Source organism: Phocoena phocoena, chromosome 10 (assembly GCF_963924675.1).
Source record: "Phocoena phocoena chromosome 10, mPhoPho1.1, whole genome shotgun sequence".
NCBI classification, from domain to species: domain Eukaryota; kingdom Metazoa; phylum Chordata; class Mammalia; order Artiodactyla; family Phocoenidae; genus Phocoena; species Phocoena phocoena.
Window position 1 is genome coordinate 75,440,692 of NC_089228.1, and position 24,217 is coordinate 75,464,908.

The 24,217-nt window shown below is 44.5% G+C and overlaps 1 protein-coding gene across 2 annotated transcripts in view; it reads right to left on the minus strand.

Moving 5' to 3' along the window:
- Positions 1-1,235: 1,235 nt before the first annotated feature.
- RCAN2 (regulator of calcineurin 2) overlaps positions 1,236-24,217 on the minus strand; it is a 258,355-nt gene continuing 235,373 nt past the window's right edge. For both annotated transcript variants that reach the window (XM_065884743.1, XM_065884744.1), the window contains 3 exons: positions 21,836-22,009; positions 19,527-19,698; positions 1,236-1,502 (listed from right to left, as the gene is read on the minus strand). In XM_065884743.1, the coding sequence (XP_065740815.1) occupies positions 1,342-1,502; positions 19,527-19,698; positions 21,836-22,009 (507 nt within the window). In that variant the 3' untranslated portion in view covers positions 1,236-1,341. The remainder of the gene's footprint in view (positions 1,503-19,526; positions 19,699-21,835; positions 22,010-24,217) is intronic.

The window sequence follows — 24,217 nt, forward strand, 5'->3', positions numbered from 1 at the left end:
ACATAGAGCAGAAGGTAATGGTTCTATAGGTGTATCTTCTATAATGCACTTCGGGCTAGAGAAATAGAAAAATCACATGTAACAAAAACAAATACGTTTTTGAGCAATACGGCATTGCACGAGTAGGAACTGCATACATTTATCTATCAGTCTTTCCCTTTGAATATGCTCAGTGGCTGCTACATCGATTTAGCTGCATTTCAACTGTCTGCAACCGACACTTGCTTCTTCGCTTTATTTAAAAGCAACTGGTCTTGATAGCAGAGATGTTGGCTAGTCATTTATAGATCGGCATGAGAAGTTTTGTGCCCTTTCAAAATTCAGCATTATCCATAATAGAGTGTAATATTATCAGATTACCTGTATTAGTATATGAATGCATTCATAAGCGATGCACATATGCTTTAAAGCAGCTAATGCTGAACAATCCCTAAATAAAAGACATCCAGATATTTAAAAGCACAGCTGAAACATTTGTACAAATATACAAAGGGAAAAAAAAAACAATCATTCAGACACCATGAAACTTCTGTGATAAATAGATTTGTCTGAAATCGGTCTCTATCATCCTGGACGAGCCTCCCCAACGAGGCAGGGAAACTTCTACAATGAAATCGTGTTCAAAAATCTACGGAGGGATGTCTTTGGGGCCAAGCTCAGTTTTTTTCTCCAGGAGTTTTAACAGAGCTATGAAGTCTTTGACTCGAAAGAGTGACTACACCCAGACTTGTTAATAAGCTGGAGGATGCTGATCATTTTGCTAATCTAGATAGGACATGACTGGACGCTGACCATCTGTGACTTAGAGTATATCGTCAAATCATGAAAATAAATGCTGGTGATCATGCATGTTCTGGGAATGTTGGGATGCAGAGGACTGAGGAGACCAGATAGGGATATCTCATGCAGTCAAAGTCAGGTTTACTTATGGTCCTACTTAAGTGGCCAGGAAAGAACAACGCACACACGTCAGGACTGGGACTGGAACGGCTCACAAGCAACACAGGTGCTATTTGCCACTGATGTCTCCGGCTTGGATCAACAGGAGAGCACGAAGGTTAGGCTGTGCTGATTGTTTAATAAGAAAATACTACTTTTTTTTCTAGAATCTTCTAAATAATGTCTTATACTTGATGGGTATGATATGATCAGGAAACATATCACCTTTTCCTAGCCCTTTTGTCCGAGAGGCTTGATTACAAGGAAGGAATCTCAAACAACCAAACACCCAGGGATTTAAAGGCAATTTTTTTTTTTTTTTTGACAAACAAACAATGGGGCGGGGGGGAAAAAGCATGATAAAGAGGAGACAGGTATTCTCTTCGAGGTGGAGCAGTGAGCTCAGTTGGACACGGAGGGCGGCGGGCCGGGACGCCGGGTCTGGATGATTTTTGGCTTTGGGGACGTCTTTGGATCCTCTTCTTCCTCGATGTCACTGTCACACACGTGCACGACGACACTTGGGGTGGACTCAGTCCCTGCATGGAGCTCATACTTCTCTCCTGAAAAGCAAGAGAAATGGGGGTAAGAAAGCGGGAGGGATTTCTACACAAATGATTTGGTGAAGTTTGTTTAGGAAGTGAGGGCGCATTTTACGTGTCTCAGGAGATGCTGAGTCTTCTCCAGGGGTGGTGTTGGAAAGTGAAATGAGATTGATCCGTCTTTGCATCTCAGCTCTACCCCCGGTCACCTGTACAGCCCTGAACAGGCCCCTTCACCTCTCTTAGCCTCAGCATCCGCAGCTGTAAACTTCAAAATGGTAATAACTACGGTCCAAGGGATTGGGGGGATGACTCAGTGGGCCTGGCAGTAAGTTACCAGTTTCTCTTCTATTTCCCAGCATGGCTGTTAACGGCTGAGTAATCCTGAGCCCATCACCTCACTCCTTCATCTTTTGGAGAAGTTCTCCAAGTTCTCCTCTTGCTGTACATTTCTTATGGCAAGAGCTGCCCCAGGACGGAATAAGGTGGAATCGCCGCTCATCTGGGATTTCCAGTGGTTACATGGTAGCAGGATTTGATGACGGTCAAGTTCCCTCCAGTTCCAAGAGTCTAGTAGTCTATTCTTTTTTTTTTTTTTTTTGTGGTACGCGGGCCTCTCACTGCTGTGGCCTCTCCCGTTGCGGAGCACAGGCTCCGGAAGCGCAGGCTCAAAGCCATGGCTCATGGGCCCAGCCGCTCCGCGGCATGTGGGATCTTCCCGGACCGGGGCACGAACCCGTGTCCCCTGCATCGGCAGGCGGACTCTCAACCACTGCGCCACCAGGGAAGCCCTAGTAGCCTATTCTTGACTGGTTCTTCTTGTAGTCAATTCACTATTAGCCAGCAGTCTTCCTGTCTGTCTCTGTTTCACTTCAGGGTGAACATCTCCCATGCTCTGGCCCATTGCTAATCATAAAGGATACAAGGCACATTCAAAAATATTTGTGTCTTCCACAAGAGCAGAGCCCAGTGATGGCACATGGAAACAGAAAGTACCACAAAATACTATGGTAAGCGCTGGGGTGGCAATATATGTCAAGGACAGTGGTACCAAACTGCAAGGAGCAAGTAACTCTGAAAGGCTTCCCAGTGGAGGCGACAGCTGACCTGGGTCTAAAAGACAAGTAGGAGGCATGCAGGAGGTGGGAGGGTGCAAGGGGCATCCTCAATCTGCATGCTTGTAACTTCTCAGGTTAACTGCTGACACACTTAATCTTCTTCCGACGCCCTATCTTTCCTTTCCCATCCTTCATGAATGGGAAACACCTAAAAGCAATGTCTCCCAGACACCCTCCTGGTCAGTGGCTCTCCAGGTCTCACTAGATCAAGTCCTCATTTCTTAGACTAGGACAAAAGATGCCGCACAGTCTCTCACCAATCATGACAGCCACATTTGTATACTCACCAAACCAGCTACTTTTATTTGCTATAGTCTCACCTAGTCCCCGAAGTCTTGCCCTCCCTCCAGGATCAAAGCCAGACACCACTCAGTCCAGGCATCTTGCCTGTCCTCCTCAGTCTGCGGTGGACAGTGCCCTTCCGGAGGGCCGGGGCCAGGACTGTCAGCGCCAGAGCTGGGGTAGCATTTACGGGCTCCTGTGTGCACCTTGGTAAGTGTCCATGGTGAAAACAGCGAACGCTTGCAAGGCACAGTTTTAAATTTAGTGCTGACGTTAGGCACTGAGAAGCACTGACAATGCAATAAGCGTCGAATCTCTTCTAAGTAATGCCGAGGGGGATGTAAGTGTTCAGAGTCATTTGTTGCTACGGGTTGAATTGTGTTCCCCGCCCCCGCCCCTGTCCCCACCAAAGACGGTGAAGTCCTGACCCCCCGTACCTATGACCATGACCATATTTGGAAATAGGCTCTTCACAGATGACTAAGTTAAAATGAGGCCATCGGGGTGGGCCCTATTTCAAAATGACTGGTTTGCTTATAAAAAGGGGAAATTAGGACGTGGGTACTCATCCAGGGAGAACTGCACGTGAAGACTGAACTTATGTTGCCACAATCCAAGGAACGACCAGAAGCTACAAGAGAAGCCTGGGCCAGATCCTCCCCCAGCACCTTCAGAAGGAGCACGGCCCTGTGTTGATCCAACACCTTGATCTTGGACTTTTAACCTGCAGGACGTGAAGCAATGCACTGCTGTTGTGTAAGCCACTCAGTCTGTGGTCCTCCGTCGTGGCAGCCCTAGCGAACGGGTAGAGCCACATCTTGCTAAGAGAGTTCTCTCTCTGTTAAGAGTCAGAGAAGTCTTTACTGGACCTCCACACCCCACCCCGAACCAACATCCTGGATGAGGGCACCGGATATTTCACAAAAATGGAGCATCACACCTCCAGCACTTCCCTGGATCTTGGCAGCAACAAAGAGGGCGAGAACTAGCTAGAGCCACAGAAATACGGCCATGAAGACTCTATAACTTGAAGTCGAGATTGGGTGAAATTGTAGGTAGAGAGTGTTATGTGAATAAGGTTGACTTTTTAAAAATTTCTGGACTTTCTAGTCTATTCCATTCATTTATTTGTCTACCTTGATGCCAATACTACACTCTCTTTATTACTGTAGCTTTTTTTAAAAATTAATTAATTTATTTTTGGCTGTGTTGGGTCTCCATGTCTGTGTGAGGGCTTTCCCCAGTTGCGGCAAGTGGGGGCCACTCTTCATCACGGTGAGCGGGCCTCTCACTGTCGCGGCCTCTCCTGTTGCGGAGCACAGGCTCCAGACGCGCAGGCTCAGTAGTTGTGGCTCACGGGCCTAGCTGCTCCGCGGCATGTGGGACCCTCCCAGACCAGGGCTCGAACCCGTGTCCCCTGCATCGGCAGGCAGACTCTCAACCACTGCGCCACCAGGGAGGTTGACTTTTTTGATACAGAGAGCTGACAGGGCCAGTGTGGATTCAGGAGAGGAGAGTGACAAAAACAGGGAACACGGAGCAGAACTCATGCTACGCTTTGCTTCCCTGCCGGCTAGCAGGGATGGATAGTCTGTCCGAACCTAACTTCCCTGGAATCCACACTGACCTTATTATCCTACATGCCCTTGTAGTTGGGATGTACACATTGGTGCTACTCACAGCTCACAACTGTGTTTGTTCCGTTCTCCTTTAAAGCAATTTGTCATTTTTATCAAAAGCCCAAGGGAGAAGAGCCACTGCAGACGTTGCTAAAGAGAGGAAGCTGTGTGCAGCCGGCTTCACCTGGGCGTTCCATGAGAGGCTCTGGGCAACAGGTGGGCAGACCTTGGGTGGTAGCTTCTTTGAGCAGCTGTTTTCAAACACCTGACAGCTTACTGGGGGCGCTTGTTGCAAAGAGAGTTTAGCAGCATGAGGATGTAGTGGCATCTACTTCGGTACCCAGCGCCCCTAGGTGCTTCTCCGTGTTTCAGTGTCTGGGTGGACACTCTTACGTGGTTTGGTGTGACAGGCCGGGGGCAGTGGTCCTGTGAGGATGCTGGTGTGCAAATAACTTGCCCCCTCCCTTCCTCCAGTCCGCACCACAATTTTTCGTTGGAAAATGATAATAGTGTGGGGAGAGGGTAGCAGAGGGAGGGATGCTGAAGACGCGCACGGGAGAAGAAGCCAGGCATCCCAGATCAGCTCTGCGGCCCCTCCCGGCCACCAGCACTCTTCGTCTTTGGCCTTCTCATCTTTGTTTCTGGGAGAACAGCAAATCCTGTGGACGATGATGGAGTTCATCGTACCCAGGGTTTCTAGACTTTTCTCTTTCCTCCCGGAATGCTTTGCAAGTCTGAATGAGAGACACCTTCAGACAAGAAACAGAGAAAGAGATAATTTCTGAGTAATCAGATGAGGTAGTTCTTGTTTTTCCGCACAGGATTCCTTCGACGTCCTCCTGTTTGGAGAAGCAGTGCCTTTTGCAGAGACACTAGTGGCTGACGTGGTCCCCTCCGTTGCCCTGTTGGGTGTGATGCCGGGATGAGGCGAGCAACAGCCTCTCATCTTCTGATGGGGGGATGACAGAAAAGAATCTGCCATGGCAGATGGAGACCAAGGGACCTGCGGGTGAGGTGGTGACAGCAGGGACCCCAGCCAGGGGACTGACCAGATGTTGCCCTTTCTTCATCTGTTGGAAAGAAGCTAGCTTTAAAAAAAAAAAAAAAAGTAGTAAAATGTGCATAATGAAGCTAGCTGTTTGATGAAACCCTTTCTCTGCCCTGGCTTGGATAAAGAATATTCTCTTAAAGACACCTCTAGCTGCAGTGTGTTTATCTATTTGAAAGGAGACGCTTTCCTCTTAGACTAAGTGTGCTGGGGGCACGCTTGGGATGCGGGCCACCCTGTGCAGGGCAACTTTCACATTGAGTTAACAAAGTCAGACTACTTGGTAGTAGAGCTGTTTTACTGCTGTGACCCCATTAATGCTGACATTTCACTGTTATGTTTTTGGAAACTTTCTTACTATCAAAATCCGGCAAAGCCCAATAGCTGCTGAGAGCCCACAGAATCAAAAGACAGAGCTTTGGTCTTGCTTGATTGAACTTTTCTGTTTTTGGCCTCACTTTCCCTTTGGGCTTCAGCTAATTCCTCTACCATGAAGGCTGACATCACTGCCGTCACCCCCTGGGGACACACTGGGCTCAGGAGGCGACGAGGAGGGGTGGCCAAGCAGACCAGTGTGTCTTTTCAAGGCCAAGCCAAGGCTCACCCTTCACACTCGCAACTCCTCGAGTTCGTATTCAAACTGTCCTCTCCCTAGGCCTCAGAAAAGAGGCCAGGACCAGAAGCCCTCAGAAGAGGCATTGGTTCGGGTTTTCTACCTCCTTCCATGAAACAAATTCCCAGCCAAGCAAGTGTAAACTCCTCTGGCGCGTGGTCACACGTTAAATTCTCATCCAGGCCTTTGGAACTGTCATGGGCTTGGGTACAGTTCAAAAGACGTGTGTAAGTTTTAGCTTTCCCACTAAGCTAAAAACCACTGAAGGGCAGGTATTTGTCCTATTTTCTGTGAGCTCTCAGTGCCAGGACATAGGAGGTGTCACAGACACTTGCCATCTACCTGAAACACACCAGCAGCTATTTACTGAGCCCTTAGTAGATGCCGGACACAGCTCTAAGTACTTCACGTAAATTGGATATTTAAATTACGGCAACAGCTCTGTAATGTGGGTTTCATAATGTCTCGATGATACAGGAGGACATTGAGAGCACACGGGTAGTGAATGGCAGAGCCACGATTCAAAGTCAGGTCCACCTGACCTCAAAGAATGAGCTCATAATCCCTTTCCAGCCCCGCCTCTCACGACTCTACTGCTTTCAGATTCTACAAGAGAGTCTGTTGAAAGTCTGCTGAAAGTCCTGGTTTTAACTTTTAATATTCTCTCATGGCAACTCATGTTTTCGTGAACAGTCTGTAGCTAAAGCTGGGCAGTCATTCCTTCTGCATCTCGCCCTTTTTGGTTTGGCCCATTGCTAGTTATTCTAGGTAAGATCTCCTTGACAATGAACCTTTTTAGAAGACAACATTTAGTAAATTATAAAAAATAAAGGGACTACAAATTATAGACTGAGATAATTTGCATCTCTTATGGTAACTTTGGACTCTCTGCAAATAGATCCTCCATGATTTCTTGTTGCTTTACCTCTACTACCTCTCATATTCAAGGTGAATTCTCAACAGGAAAGTTACGTGTTGTAGTAGATCTACCGTGTTTTGCAAAGATGGCCATAATATTTCCTGCCCGACATTACTCTTCTAGAACCTTGCCACTCCTGCACTGAGGACTGCTCCCTCTTTGATCCTTCTCCTAAAACCTGTTCAGGCCTCTAGGATGCCTTGACTAATACAGTATGGCAGAAGCAACCAGTGCGACTTCTGAGTTAGGCCACAAAAATGCCAGGCACTACCACCTGGCTCTGCCAGGGTGCTCATGCTTGGAACCCCGCCTCCATATTATAAGGAAGCCCAAGCAGCACACGAAGAGGCTCCCACGGAGAGAAACCACAGCCTATCTGGGCTGCCAGCCAACAGCCATGCCAACTTGCCAGCCAAGTGAGTGAACCATCGTGAAAGCTGATTCGCCCGTCCCCAGGTGAGTGGCCCCAGCAACGCTACACGAAGCAGAGATGAGCGCCCCCCCGGGCCCTGCTCCAAGAGCAAACTCATGAGCAAAATAAATGATTGTTGTTGCTCAAGCCCTACATTTTGGCGTAGTTTGTTACGTAGCAATTGATAAGTGGGGCACAGGTCATGTAAGTTCTTTGTTCACAAGCAAGCTGACCCCCTACAACTGAGTTGAAATTCATTGCCTTTGGTGATTTTTCCTCTTTGCTTCCCTGCTCACGTGCTATGTTAGAATGGATACTTCACCAGTTCCAGTGATTCCTTCCAAGGGGAGGGAGTTCCATTTAGCCCATCACTGGGACCCCTCTCTCTGGCCCCTCTTTTACTCCTCCCCAGTGGAAGAGGAGTGACATCTGACGAGTACCTTTCGGGAAAGGAACTGGCAATGCCAGCTCACCCTGTGCCACCTCTCTCTTGATCCAGGCCTGCCTGCAAAGGGCTTGTGCTCTGCCGTGCTCTCGGCCACGTGCTAAACCCAGCAGAAAAAACCCTGCACTGTGGGGCAGTCTGACTGTTCCCATCTCTGGGACAGGCTGGGTAAAACGGCATGGCTCTGGGTTTCACTATTTTTATTTTTTTTAAATAGGATTCCTTTGGCTAGCTTTTTTGGTTTTGTTTTGTTTTTTGTATGCACCACGAGGCTTGTGGGATCTTAGTTCTCTGACCAGGGATTGAACCTGGGCCCATAGCAATGAAAGCGCAGAGTCCTAACCCCTGGACGGCCAGGGAATTCCCTGGATTTGACTACTAGGGAGCCCTGGCTGTCACTCATCTTGGCTGCCTTCTCAGCGTTAGCCTTTCATCAGAAACAAAGCTGGCATTATTAATCTTATCTACCTTACTTCTTATCTAACCCTCAGCAAGTTCTGAACCAAACAGGAAAAAGCAGGTGTCAGTTATTAATCTATACTGAATTTTAAGAATGGATGATGGCTTATCAAGGCAAGTGCCAAGAGCATCTCTGACTCGACCCTTGAACGCAGGGCCATGCTGTGTTGTGTGCTGAGTGCTACACTTCAGTGTGGATTAACAGCCCTTTAACATTTGATCAAGAAGAAAACTGAAAATGCCAGTAGTAAAATCATTTCAGGCTTGATCATGTTGAGTTGACACTGCAAACCCCTACCCCCAATTTTTAAGATTGTAAATGTGATTTTTTTTTCAAGAGGAAGTAGCGGGCATCAGTCCTGATTTATGGAATAAGTGAAACGGAATTTCCATGTGGGTTATTTTTACTGAACATGCTGCCTGTTGGGAGATTGAACACAGAGACTGAGAGAAGGGTTCAGAATGATTGGAAATGTGTTTGAAAGGGTTCACATTTGGATTGCCTTTTTTTTCAAGTGTTAGGGTTAGGACTTGATAGCATTTGGCAGGGAGGGGAGGGCCCACAAGCCCTGGATTACCATTCTCTGGTCAACTGTGTAGACGGAGGCACCTGGCCCTGGTCTGGCTCTCAGATAGGGGAGAGGTGGGGAGCCGGGAAGGGGTGAGGGGTGACTGGTACCTCCGTTCCTCCACCGCAGGCACCAGCCAGTATTTGAGCTTACTGTCTTTTAAGCCCCTCTCAATCCTGGCAGGGCAGATGCTGGTTTGGTTTGGGGCCCAACGGGTTCCTCAGTACAAGGACTGAGTTATAGTGAAAAACATCATAAAGTTGCTCAAAGCTGCACCCCTCCCTCCCACGGATATGTTATTTCACGATATTTTTAAGTTATTTACTGGCAATCTCGTCTTCCCCTATTTTTCCAAAGGGAAGGAAAGAAAATGTGTGTCTGTGTCTGGGAAGGGGGCGGGGAGCATGTCTCTGTACTGTCTCCCCTCTTGCCCCACTTGTTTCTGCTCCCACACTGGTACCTGACACCTTACTAGGCACCCCTGGCCTCTGTGTCTCTGACGACTCTTTGCCATATTTGAGAACCACCTGATAAATACCACCACAGTGTAATCAGTGTGCTTCTCAATCAGAGGTGCTACATTCCCAATGGTGTCTGGAAATGTGATGTGGATTTTTTTTTTTTGGTTGTCATAGGGACTGGGTAGGGTGTGGATACTGGCATTTAGTAGGTGAGGCCCAAAGATGCTAAATGTACTGCATTGTCAGTTCCAAAATGCCACACTGAGAAACACTGAGCTGAGAGCTTAACATGGGCACTTACATTTGAGCAGGAGACTAAGATACGGTTTGAAAATCAGGTGACAATAAGTAGGTAACACACACTAAGCGTTTACTATTATCTCATTTGATGTTTGCAACAATCCGATTTTACGGTTGAGGATGCTGAGACACAGAGAGGTTAAGAAAGTTGCTCAAAGTCACACAGCTAATAAAAAGTGGAGGCTGGATTCAAACTCACATCCTGAGTTTTAATCATCATCCTAAAGCAAGAGAAATACCTCTCTTCAAGTTGGAGCTTGACTGACAGCTACAAATTAAAAGAGGAGATGACCCAGGGCACAGGGACTTACTGAAACTTTAAAAATCACAGCTGGTAGTTTCCTGGTGGTCTAGTGGCGAGGATTTGGTGCTTTCACTGCCATGGTCTCGGTTCAATCCCGGGTCGGGGAACTGAGATCCCGCAGCCATGCAGTGTGGCCAAAAATATAAATAAATAAATAAATAAGTAAATAAATAAAATCACAGCTATTTGTTGGCCACCTATCTATCAGATCAGTCTGAGAGTGGAGAAAGAACTGATTTTCTAAGCAGAAGTAGAAAGAGGGATTTAGGATTTTTTTTAAAAAATCCAGGGAGGAAGAAGTATTTGCAGAGAGGGAAGTCTTCTGCAATTTTTTTCTCTCTGATTCCGTAGTGATTCCACAAGCTCATATTTAATTTTGGAAACCCTCGGAGAAAAATGCAGTAGGTAGACATGAGGGCAGGATGAGTCACTGAAGAGCAACTCTGTCCCTTTCCTTTACGCAGCAGCTGTTTCTGTCAAAAAACGCCCTCTAGGCTTGGGTGGCAGAAGGTATAAAGCAAAGCCTAGACCAACCCAAATATTTCACTGGCAGTTCCGAGAACAAGCCCATGTAAATAACAACCAACACCTCAAAGGACGCGCACCTTGTTCTTACTGCCTGGTAGACTCTGTAATTCATGTACTGGCAGAGGAAACAAGAAATCTCTCTGAGGATGCCTTGCTAAACAATACTGCTCAGAGCAGAATGATCACAGAACCCACTACGGATTTGATGGTTCTTATGTACCAGGCACCGGGCTAAGTGCTTTATGTATATTATTTATTGTATCTTCATAATGAGCTTGCAAGTTGTCAAATAATCACCATTAAATAAAAAGAGGTGCAGCGGGGGAAGTAAATTGCTCCAGGTCACCACAAACAAGTGGTGGAGACAGGACTCCAATGGAGGTCCACCGAGTGTGAAAGCATGACCGCCATATTGCCTGTGATGTTCAGGAATGAGGTTGGGAGGGCACAGAAAAGACATCAGGGCTACACATGGACCTCCCTGCCTCAGTAGGTCTGGAATATGTGCATGTTAGGAAAAGATTATCCATGTGAGTGATCGGGGGTCTTCTTCCTCACCCACCCCTCTCCTCAGCCCCGACCCTCAACAAACTAGGAAAACAGAAGTGGTCTCTGGTAAGATGGAGGAGGGCTAAGGGGAGGGAGAGGAAGAGGGAGGTGGGGAGAGGCAGAATACTTCCATAGTTTTGTTTTAAGAGGTGCTCTATTTTAATAAAAGAAAGTTTGCCTCACACTTGCCAGAATGGCTATCATCAAAAAGTCTTACAAATAACAAATATTGGTGAGGATGTGTAGAAAAGGGAACCTTTGTACACTACCGGTGGGAATGTAAATTGGTGCAGCCACTATAGAAAACAGTATAGCGAGTGGTTCCTCAAAAAATTAAAAATAGGACTACCATATGTTCCAGCAATTCCACTCTTGGGTATTTATCTGGAAAAAATAAAAACACTAATTTGAAAAGATACATGCACCCCAATGTTCATAGCAGTGTTATTTACTGTAGCCAAGATATGGAAGCAACCCAAGTGCCCATCAACAGATGAATGGATAAAGAAGATGTGATACACACACACACACACACACACACACACACACACACACACGCATGCACGCATGCAATGGAATATTGCTCCTCCATAAAAAAGAATGATTCTGCCGCTTGCAGCAGTGTGGATGGGCCTAGGGATTAGTCAGGCAGAGAAAGACAAATACTATTTGATATCACTTATATGTGGAATCTAGAAGATAAAATAAAAACATAGCAAAACAGAAACCAACTCAGATACAGAGAACAAACTAGTGGTTTTCAGTGAGGAGAGGGAAGGCAGAGGGGCAAGAGGGGGGTAGAGGATTAAGAGATACAAACTACCATGTATAAAATAGATGAGTAACAAGGGTATGTTGAAGAGCACAGGGAGTTATAGCCATTATTTTGTAATAACTTTTAATGGAGTATAATCTGTAAAAAAATTGAATCATTACGCTGTACTCCTGAAACTAACATAATATTGTAAATCAACTATCCTTCAGTAAAAAAAAAAAGAAAGTTTGCTTATCTTCTGGGGCTTTTCCTCTAAGACTGGATTAGGTGGCCATTTATCTTCATTCCCTCCTGAGTCATTTAGGACCTGAAGGGAATTCATGGGGACAACGGATTGAGGCCCCTGCATTAGTGGTTGAGACAAAGGAGTGGAACCCTAGATGGAGGTAAAGGACCAAGGGAACCAGAGAGGGAGAAGGTGGAAAGATAAAGAGAAACCAGGGAGACAGGGTCCCCGGAGCCTGTGAGGAGGGGCTTGTGTTCCCGCCATGAGAGGAAAATGCAGACGTGAGGAAGGGAAGTGGACGCACTCTCACTTTGTATTTGGCCATAGAATCAAGAGGTTCTCCAGTCTGGGAATGATCACCCTGTTCCTCCTTTCCCAAGAATAGCGACCTGGCATTGGGACTATGGGTATGCGCACGGCGCATGCACACACACGCCCACAGCCCCACGTTTTGCTCCTGTGTCTTTTCCGTTTTCCTACAACGTGCATATTTTACCTGTGAAATAAGAAGAGGAAATATTTCATCTTGCTACTCAGTAGTGATTGAGGATAATTGTGGAATATGTGCTAAGAAGAAAAGCCCCTTTAACATCACCCCCCCCCCCGGGAAAATTCTTCGAAAGTAGGTGTAAAATAAGGAGCTCGTGTCCGTCCTGGGCTCACAAATCTGCGTGTCCCTCGGGTCGGGGGTGATGTGCAGAGACTGCGCTACATGGAACCCTGGGACTGGCTGTTTTATTTGCTTTTTGTGTCTGTGATCAGAGTATAGCAGTTGTCGAACAAGAACTGGGGCTTAGATAGCGGTCATGCTACAGGTACCCCAAATATAGGTGTTCATCTATATTTAAAAAATGGAATTTTCCCTACCTTGGAATCAATGAGCCTGGAATAGAAAATGTTTCTTCCTTATACGTGACACGTATTAATGAAATCTATTTTCTGTTTGGGGAGAAACAATGTATACTGAGAAGCAAACCAGCAATTACTATGACATGTTTTGATGGAGAAGAATTTGGAAAAAAATCTAAATATAGCCGATGTACGCAACTCGAAACTCGAGCACCATTTTAAGCCCTCCTCTGCAGTTAACTAAAATTGATCTCTCTAACAAGAGCTAAAAATAGCAGGAGGAAAAAAATGCCCAGACAATGACTTTCCATATTTCTCCTTGCAGGCATTTCCAGTGACAATGAACTTGACCTTCCAGAGCCATCCTAGAGAGCAGAATAAGCTGACATTTCACAGCCCACCTCTGACTGACCACCCATCTAGTGCCACGGACATCTCTCTATTTTGCCATTTTGCTAATGTGTACAGATAAGCTGTTTTGCTGGGCTGGGTTTTGTGTTTCCTATTTTGTTTTACATCCAAAAAGAACATAGGATTATACTCTTTCTGGAGTCAGGAATAATAGGCATTATAAAATAAACAAAAGAAAACATCCGATTCATTCTCCACCAGGAAAAAGCTCATCTTATTTTGTCCAGGTCATTGTTAAATGATGGGTGTCTGTAAATTCACTAGGGGAATTAATATAAATGTAGAAAGCTTCTGTTTTTTTGTTTTTTTTAATTGAAGTATAGTTGATTTACAACTAGCATATATATATATATATATATATAATGTTTTTCAGGTTCTTTCCCATTATAGTTTATTACATGATATTGAATATAGTTCCCTGTGTATAAGTAGGTCCTTGTTGTTTATTTTATATATAGTAGTGTGTACCTATTAATCCCAAACTCCTAATTTATCCCTCCCCCCACCTTTCCCTTTTGCTAACCATAAGTTTGTTTTCTGTGTCTGTGAGTCTGTTTCTCTCTTATAAATAAGTTCATTTGTATCATTTTCTTTAGATCCCACATATAAGTGACATCATATGTTATTTGTCTTTCTCTGTCTGACTTACTACACTTAGCATGATAATCTCTAGGTCCATCCATGCTGCTGCAAATGGCATTATTTCATTCTTTTTTATGGCTGAGTAATATTCCACTGTATATCTATACCTCATCTTCTTTATCCATTCATCTGTCGATGGACACTTAGGTTGCGTCCATGTCTTGGCTGTTGTAAATAGTGCTGCTATGAACACTGGGGTGCATCTATCTTTTTGAATTAGTTTTCGTCTTTTCCAGATATATGCCCAGGAGTGGGATTGCTGCATCACATGGTAACTCTATTTTTAGTTTTTGAGGGAACCTCCATACTGTTCTCCATAGTGGCTACACCAATTTACATTCCTACCAACAGTGTAGGAGGGTTTCTTTTTCTCCACACCCTCTTCAGCATTTATTATTTGTAGGCTTTTTGATGATGGCCATTCTGACCGGAGTGAGGTGATACCTCATTGTAGTTCTGATTTGCATAGAAAGCTTCTGTTTTATATAGACCTGTCCTTTAAAAAAAGCAGAGGATGGTGAATTCTGATCCACATGTCCTGCCTGACATTAGAGGAAAGCATCAAACTTGCTTTAAAGAACCAATGCTGTGGATACATTTTAGGAGGTGCCAATAAACAGAGAAATGAAATTTGGAGGAACAAATGTCTAAGTTCTTTTGTATTTTTAAAATGTCCCTTTGCAACAGTCTGGAATTTCTTTTGGAGAAATTAATTTTACTCTTCAAGAGAACTCCCTGGTTTTGCAAACTTTGCACTCTTCAAGGTAAGGGTGCTGGCTTCATTAGTCCTTTCTGTTTCTCACCAGGGGCAGAGGGACGTATTTTAACTTACCAGCTGTGTAGCCTTGGGCAAATTACTTAACCACTCTGTGCCTCACATTCCCCAGCTGTATAAATGAGGAGAATAACACCACCTTCTCGTAGAGTCACAGTGAACATTAAATGAGATAATCTATATAGTAAGGTGTTTAGAACAATGCCTGACACACAGTAAGCCCCATATGTAAGTTTTAACCATTGTTTCTATTTACAGCTTTCCCCTTATTTATCTATTTTACTTACTTTCTGGATGAAAAACAGAACATATAGTCATGGAGACAGTGGTTAAAAATGTTTGAAATTGTGCCTCTCATATATTTTCCGGACTATGAATTTGTTCTCACTATAATAAATAGTACAGAGAGATGCTTCTCCAGTGTTGGGTGGCCCTGGTCTCATGTCGTAACATCCCATTAAGGATTTCAAAGGATCTCAGAGGAAACCCACAAGCTTGGGTTTGATCATGGTCCCTTCGTAATTGCACTGTTCCCTCCATGCTCGTTTCAAGAGCTTCTTTAGAAGTTCCGGGGAGCACAAGTTGCCCCTCTCTGGAAGAGGGTCACCAGTGTGCCTTGCTTAAAGAACGAGGTGCTGTTTTGCCCCTTCCTGTCTGAGCTAAGGCCTGTGTCCTCACTCTCCCATTTATCCTCCATGAAAGGGTCTAAATAGAGCACACGACTGCCTTCCATGGGCAGCTACACGTGCCAAAGCTCCCACAAGTCAGCTGGTTTGCCAACGTGATTCCGGGCCCGAGGACCGTCTCACGCCGGATCCCTGCTCAGAGATGCTCTTTCGTCAGAGTTACTTTTCTTCAGCATCCTTAGATTTCTGCATCCCTTCTCAGTCACTCAGCTGAACCAGCTGAGCACTATTCGTCATTCCTCCGAAGGAAGAAGAATACCATTCCTTTGATCATTTGAGTTGCTTTTCTCTGCTCTCATTCTAATTTATTTCTCTACTGCTGGAATTGAGGTAGTCATCCTTAACATGGAATGACTTATAATTTGTTACTGAAATGATTCTGCCTAGGGAACAAAAAATGAATTTTAGGGCTTCCCTGGTGGCGCAGTGGTTGAGAGTCCGCCTGCCGATGCAGGGGACACGGGTTCGTGCCCCCATCCGGGAAGATCCCACATGCCGCGGAGCAGCTGGGCCCGTGAGCCGTGGCCGCTGGGCCTGCGTGTCTGGAGCCTGTGCTCCACAGAGGGAGAGGCCACAACGGTGAGAGACCCGCGTACAGCAAAAAAAAAAAAAAAAAAAAAAAAGAATTTTACTAAATTATTATTATTTTTTCAAATGGAAATGCTAGAAGTCCTCTTGGTGGAGAAAACATTAATTCAGTGCTGGTTGACTCAGTCTGGCTAAAGCCATAAAGCAGCAGCCATTTGCCAATGAAGAATTATCTCTAGGGGGGCTCATGCATTCATTCATTCGATATTTATTGAGCATCTACTATGTGCAAACTGCTATCAGGCCCTGGGAATACCAAAATGAATGAAACCTGCATTCTCCCCTCAAAAAGCAGAAAAGACAGAAAGATGAGCAACAGAAAATTACCACAAGGGGAAGTGAGCATTTGTGGAAAGTTCCAGGAGGAGACTGAAGGAGTAGTTCCTTGCCTTGGCACCTGGTTGGGGAGGGGGCAGAGGTGTGGGTGGGGGGATGCAGGCTGTGGCCCTGCCCTCTCATCAATGCGGCCGAAACAGCTGCCAGAGGCCCAGGCCTCTACTAGAACCTCTGTGATATTTTCGGCTCAATTGTTGGGTATAAATCATTCATCCGTGTGGGGTGCAGAAGCTTCAAGGACACTGGAACAGGACACGTGGATAACTAAATAAAAAGAAACAGCCTTAAACTGCTGGCAAGGAATGGAGAGAAGGATAAATGAAGAGAAGACACCCAAACTGCAGCTGTCCTATGGGACGCTGATATCAGTCACCTATAAAGAGCAGGAGCGTCTCCACATTCGCCGTTGCCCACATAGCGCACAGATCTTCATTTGCACGCTTACAAGACCCTGGATTAGACTTTCCGGAAGTTATGATGGTGTTAGAGGTGACTGTCGAGGGAGGGTTGAGATAAATGTTCTGCCCATGTCAGAGCAGAGTTGGCCTAAAGTCCACCCAGGCAGCTAGGATCCTTAACAGAGACCACTGGATCTGGCCCAGTGATGGTCAGAAGAGCCAGGGTTGACATTTGTCTCCGCCCCCAACTAGCTGTGTCACCCCAAGCGAGTGTGTTCACCTCTCTACAGCTCGGTGGTCAGATCTGGAAAATGGGAATATTAATAGTGCCTACTTCCGTGTTGACTGCACCACAGGGCACTTCAAAACTGGTAGATTTACTTGGTAAGGGAAGGTGAGGCTCATAGGTTAGCGGCACAATTAAGGCAAAAGGCATGAATTTTTAACACTGTCGATAAATTATTCACAACTCTAAAAAGAACCCCCTTTTTTCTGCCTCCTTAAGACCATTTCCTTCCTACTTTCTCACTCCTCCGAACCAGGTTCTGTGAGCTTCCCTTCTGAGACCTGGTTCCCATTGCCTCTACTCCTTCTGCCTCTGTCTGTCCCAGGTCACACTGGTGCCTGGCAGTGCCCTCCAGACCTGGGACTTAGCTCAGTGAGCCAGTGCAGGCGTCTGAGACTTGTCCTTATCTTGCCTTTGCATCAAGCTTTGAGAACACTGACTATAAATGAATTTTCTTTTAGGCTCTGGATAAAAAATGATTTTCATTTACTGGATTACAGGGAGTAGACCAGAGGCCAGCTGGGATCTGAAAGTCTTGATTTAGCCTGGACTTCCTTTATAAAGAGTGAAGCAGGAAGAGTACTGCTTCAGGGCCCTGGTCCTGTCACTGGCAAGTCATTTCTGCCCCCCTCTCTGGGCCTCAGTTTCCCCTCCTGTAAAATGCAAGTTGGCCAGTGACTCCTAGGTCCTCTAGCCAAGACCTTAGTGATTCTGTGTAGAGCTCTGTTTGCCGACATTCAAAACGGCTGTACCAGATGTTCGACTGTGTTCCTGTTAGTATCTGCTTGGGAGTCAAATGAGCAGCTCCAAGGATGGCAGCTTTCGTTGGTCCTGCTGCTGAAGTGCCCTGAATTACTGGGAGAAATGGGTCATAGCCTTGACGAGCAGACTTGATGTATCTTACACACTCTACAACATTTGCGCATACCTTGCACGTGGGAGTGCATATGTCCAGGATTCCTGTATGTGGACTAGACTTTCAAGGAAATCACATTCCATAAACATCTCCCTTATTATTATATCGCTTTTTTCCTCAGCCCATCTTAGTAGTTAGACACCTACCGCTTCTCAGTAGTTGAAAACAATGGCTATTTTAAAGGCTCCGGGAAGCTGAGTGACTGGGCGGTGATTACAAAGAAACACCCAAAGACCCTCCCCTTGAAAGTGCTGTAATCTGACTTTAATGCTACACATGGGACAGCCAGTAATTCTCTTGCAGGGAGTAATTATTAATCAAATCTGAAGACCCAGTAGGATGGTCAGCTTTCCCTGAATTGCCTGGGAATTTCTTGGTTTTAGCATCACAAGTTCCCAGGACCCCTGAGTATGCGTGAACCAGGAGAGCGGGTCACCCTCATACCCAGGATTCTTAAATTTCAGTGTATGTAAGAATCAACACGTGTGCTCATTAAAACTGCAGATTTCTGCGGTGGGAGATTCTGATGCCAAATGTTTTCCTGACCACACTAAAAAGTACTGATATGAGCTTATTATAAATTTAACAGCCCCGGTATTTGGCTACCAGTGGTTCTTGAACTCATCTGCACATCAGAATCACCTGGGGAGATTTTTAAAAATACCAATGCCTGAGTTGACCCAAGTCAATTAAATCAGAATCTCTCGGGGTGCGGTCAGCCCCCTCTCACAGCGGGAGAACCACTGGAAGAGAGAGAAGACACAATGGCCATTATTTACCTTTGGATCTTTGGTGCCTAAAACTTCGGCTGCCATCTGGTTTCGGACCACCCACTCTCCCCCACTTCCTCTCCTGCTATAATATAGGAAAACTACTATGGAGTACAAGGTAGCGCCATCTGCTGAAACTGAGGACAGTTATCACTTCTAGGTATAAAACATAAGCTTTTGGATAAGTGCGTCTGGAAACCATCTAAATGTCCGTCAACAGGAGAGTGGATGAATACAGAATGGTGGTGGAATCGCCCAGTGGAATACTACACTGCAGTGAAAATGAGAGCATCCAAACTACAGGTACCAACACTGGAACAAAATGACCACAGATTTTTCTAAAGTTAGAGGCTATTGTGACTGGCTTCTTGGGGACTCAGAGGCTTCACTTTGGCAGGTGGCTTGTCTTGTAGCAGAAGATTCCTGGGCACAGCCATAAAACAAGGCTGCACAGCATAGAAGCCTCGTCGTGCTAGCTGGTAGAGCTCATTTTGCCTGTTTTGCAAACTTAGAATATCTTCATTGCAATCCAGAATTTGCACGGACTGACATTTTCGTGCCAGTTTCTGAATTGTTTTTGAACAGGTACAAAGTCTGACGCTGCATTTTCATTCATCATTCCTCTCGCTGGCCACATACAGCGATAAACCCATTAGAAATGCCGATGTTACCGGGAGCCCAGGATTTCAGGACTGTTATCTTGTTTGGCTTTTCTAAGTTGCTGACAAATATTTATTTTCAGGAAGGCCCACAGAGCTTACCTGGTCCTAGTTTGGCCACGGCATAGAGGAGGTCATAGTTAAGGACTGGTGTGGCATCACTGATGGGCTGCCAGCCGACAGGAGGAGAGGCAGGGGGCGAGATGAGAAACTGTTTGGCGGGCTGTGGTGGAGCCAAATGCAGTTTGTCTCCGTCTGTCTCTGGAGTCTGGACCTTTCAAACACAGTAGAAATGAAGACACATGGTTCATTGTGGCCTCAGATGTGCCATGTTGTTCCACTAAGACGCAGAGCCTGGCTTTCAGCCAGGTGTGACAAGTGAACCAATGAGCCAGGCTACGATAATAGTGACTACTGACCACACACCATGTGCTCAGTTACCTTATTTGATCCGCAGATAAGTGGATCTCAACATTTAGCTGCCTAAGAATGACCTGGGAAGCTTACTGAGTCGGACTGCTGAGCCCCGCTCCTGGAGTTTCTGAGATCGGGAGCAGGGCCTGAGAATCTGCATTGCTAACAAGTTCCCAGGCGATGCTGCTGGTGCTGGTCCTAAGACCCCTCCTTGCCCCTCCCCTCCCCTCCCCATCCTTTCTTCCCACCTTCCTATCTTTCTCCCTTCCTCTCTCTCTCTCTCTTTTAATTGAGGTGACAGTCACATAATTTGAAATTGAACCATTTTAAACTGAACAATTTCAGTGGTGTTTAGTATATGCCCGATATTGTGCAATCACCACTACTATCGAGATTCCAAGTATTTTTATTACCCCAGAGGAAACCCTGTACCCATTAAACAGTTACTACCATTTCTGCCTCTGGTCAGATCGTGGCAACCATCCATTTGCTTTCTGTTTCTACGGATTTGCGTATCCTGGACATTTCTTATAATCAACTCATAGAACACGTGATATTTTGCATCCAGCTTCTTTCACTTAGCATAATGTTTTCAAGATTCATCCATGATGTAGCATGCATTAGTACTTCGTTCCTTTTTATGGTTGGAAAATATTCTACTGAATGGACAGACTACAATTTGTATATCTGTTCACCCATTTTTGAACATTTGGGTTGTTTCTACCTTCTGGCTCAACCAACCCTAATAACCTGATTCAAAAGTGGGCTGAGGACTTGAATAGACACGTCTATAAAGAAGACATACAAATGGCCAATAGGTAAAAGATAAAAGGATCAACATCACTAATCATCAGGGAACTGCAAATCAAAACCATAATGAGATATCACCTCACACCTGTCAGAACGGCTATGATCAAAAGAACAAAAGACAACGAGTGCTGGTGTGAATGTGGAGAAATTGGAACTCTTCCACACTGTTGGTGGGAATGCAAATCGAGCAGCTGCCTTGGAAAACAAAATGGGGGGATTCCTCAAAAAAAATTAAAATAGAACTACCATGTGATCTAGCAATTCTACTCCTGGGTATTTATCCAAAAGAATTGAAATCAGGACATTGAACAAATATTAGCACTCCTATATTCATTGTAGCACTATTTGAAATCGTCAAGACGTGGATACAACCTAAATGTTCATGGACAGATGAATGGATAAAGAAAATATGATATATACATACAATGGGATACTATTCAGCTTTAAAAAGAAGTAAAGTCTATGTTCATTTCATTGTGTCATCTCTTCAGAGTCCAAAGGCCGAAATGATCCTTACAGACCAATAACAGATGGGTTGAGATAACTAATAATGAAATGAAGACACTAATGAAACATTATGGACATTGATTTTCTACTGCTGTGGACTTCATAAACATTGCCAAGAATTACCCGTGCCTTTTTATAATAGCCAGAATTTATTCTTGGATAAAATAAAACACAATATTGATTTCCATATGTTTGTGACTTTTTCTCATGGATATGAATCACTGAAAAGGTATACAGTCCATTAAAACTGTCATATAATTTAATTATAACCCTGCTAGCTAAGTCGGGATCAGAGCATTCTTATTACAAGTACTAGCTGGCATTCACTGTGCTTTTACGGAATGTTAAGCGCTTTAACACACAGTAATTCATTTAATCCTCATAATGACAGTGTAGGGAGTATGTCACCATCCCCATTTTACAGATGAGGAAACTGAGGCCTAGTGAGGTTATGTAACCTGCCTAGATTAGAACCAAGACTGTTGGCCCTCAGAACCTGCTTTCTAAACCACTGTGCTGTCCCTGCCTGGGAATCATGACATAAGTTTGTTTCTCAGTGAACGAATTATAGACTACAAGCCAATCTGAAAGTAGAAAGGGCTCCATTTACACTTTGAAAAGGTAAAAAAAAAAAAATAATGCAGGGCAAAAGGATTCACTCTGGTAAAGAATGATCTTACCTGTGCAAAGTAGAGTTTTAATTTTTTCCCTCTGAACTGGGTTTCATGAAGCTCTATCCTGGCTCGGGCTGCAGATTTGGGATTGCTGAAGTTTATTCGGACACGTCTGAAACTCTTAAATAGCTGGAACGTCACACAGTCATCATAAGTCCGGAACAGACCCTCAAATTTTTCCTGATAAAAACAAACACAGAGGAAAGCCCATTGGCCATATATCTTGTACTATGCCAGATCTGACAAAAACAAGTAACTAGGTAAATAAATAGGCTCTTCCTAACATAAAATTAAAACAGAACACTGTAATGTACTTTTTTTCACCTGTTGGTCTGTTACCAGTTACTAAACGTGCCTGTGGATTCTGTCAAAGGATTCATAACCTGTGTCTAAGGATCTGTAGGGGGACCAGTGAATGGGGTTAGAAATTAATGAAAAACCTGACAATTATGCAAAGTGTTGGGTGTTTCAACATATATGTGTTTGTTTCTGGGAGAGGGATCGTAATGGTCATAGGATTCTCAAAGGAGTCCATTATCTCCGAAACATTATAGCTATTGAGTAAAGCATGTGGTGGACACTGCTAGTGATTATCAAGCTTGGGGGCACTGTTCTTGCCTACATATATGGGAGCCCACACGACCCAAAATCCTTCTAGTCAGGCAGTGCCATGTGATTAGTTCTGGTCAATGAAATGGGTACAGAAAGCAGGAAAAAAGCCCTCGAGAAAATTTTCAGTCTCTTTCCCTGAAGATGCCATGTGCTCCAGATGGTAGCATAGTCAGAAGTAGGATTCTCCTCAGCCTGGGTCTCTGAGTGACTCTGTGGAACAGAAAACATCTTTTTCCCAACTCCCACCCCATCCTATAGCTGACTTTGCCTTGGCAAAGGAAAAGAGCTCTCTAGTGCGTGAAACCACTGAGATTTGTGGATATTTCTGCAGTACAACCAAACCTATCACAATACAAAGCAATAATTAAAAAATTTTGATTTGACACAAATTTCAATTCAACTGAAGAAATATCCATTCAATGCTCACTTTGTACAAAGGATGGTCTTTAGGTTTTAGAAGGCTACAGAGATGAGGATCGTTTTGTTCTGAATCTCAATGATCTAAGAATCTAAGGTGAGAGGCAGACACAGACACAAATAAGAGAACACCTGCAAGAATGGGGAAAGACGTAAAGGAAAACTAGAGAATTAAAAGAAATACATATATATATATTAACACCACCTATCTAGTTCCTCTTAGTTTAAAAAGTAAAAAAAGATCCTATTATGAGTAACAAAACCAGTGCATGTTAAGTTACTCTGTGTTCTTAAAGGAGAAATTGTCACTAAGGAAATAACATCTATTAAAAAAATAAAACAAAAAAACGCTGATTCTTTTATTTCTACAATAAAAGGCATTTTGTCATAAGAGTTCAAGTGAGAATGAAGATGCATGAAAGATTAATACTGCAAGATTCATTGCATTTGCATTTGTAAGGGACAAAAGGGATAATTAACTCAGCCTCTCCCTCCTCACCTCCATCATTTTACAAATCAGGGCTCTGAGGTCTGAAGAGACAAGGACCTGCCCACGGTCACATGGGCAGTTATTGGCAGAGCCAGGACCAGAATACAGAGATGTTTTCAATTACATCCATAATTACCCTGCTAGACTGAGAGGGAGAGATCGTTGCATTAATAAGAGCAAGAGATGGAGAGCAATAAGCTTCCCCAAGGCTCCTGTGTGACCACATCTAATAGAATCAACAAGGTGATGTCAGGTTAGAGAATCACTGCCCTCCGAGGCTGCATGGGAAGAGGAACTCAGATGTCCGGGAAGGTCTTCCTGCCTCTTGGACATCCAAGTGAACTTGTCTCAGACCCTCAAGTCCAAGGCTTGTGATCTTTCCAAAGGCTGCTGCACATTTCTGAGATTCCCCAGTGTGTGGCCCACCACAGTTTCTCCCATTTTTGACTCATGTCTACACACACTTGTTGTCTTTTTTTTTTTCTGTGTGTATGTTTTTTGTTTGTTTTCTGTTTTTATTTTTGTTTACATATAAGGATGTTTATTGAAATCTTGGTGGCCATGGCAATTTTTTTTTAAAGAATTTGAATGTCATTAATAGGGAACCTCTTTTTTTTCTTTATGTATTTTTTTCCACATTTTTTTAATTGAGTGAAAGATTCTTTACGTTCTATAGAACTTTTATAATTTTCAAAAGATTCACACACACGATTTCATAATAATCCCATAGTAATCCTTTTCAAAACAGTTTTTTGTTTCAGTTTCATGACATTTATGGAGAGATTTGAGGGGTTCTTCCTCCTTTTCAGGCTCTGTTCTTATTCCTCTTTCCTTAGCAAGAACAAAACAGGGGTCTTTCCTTGTTTGTT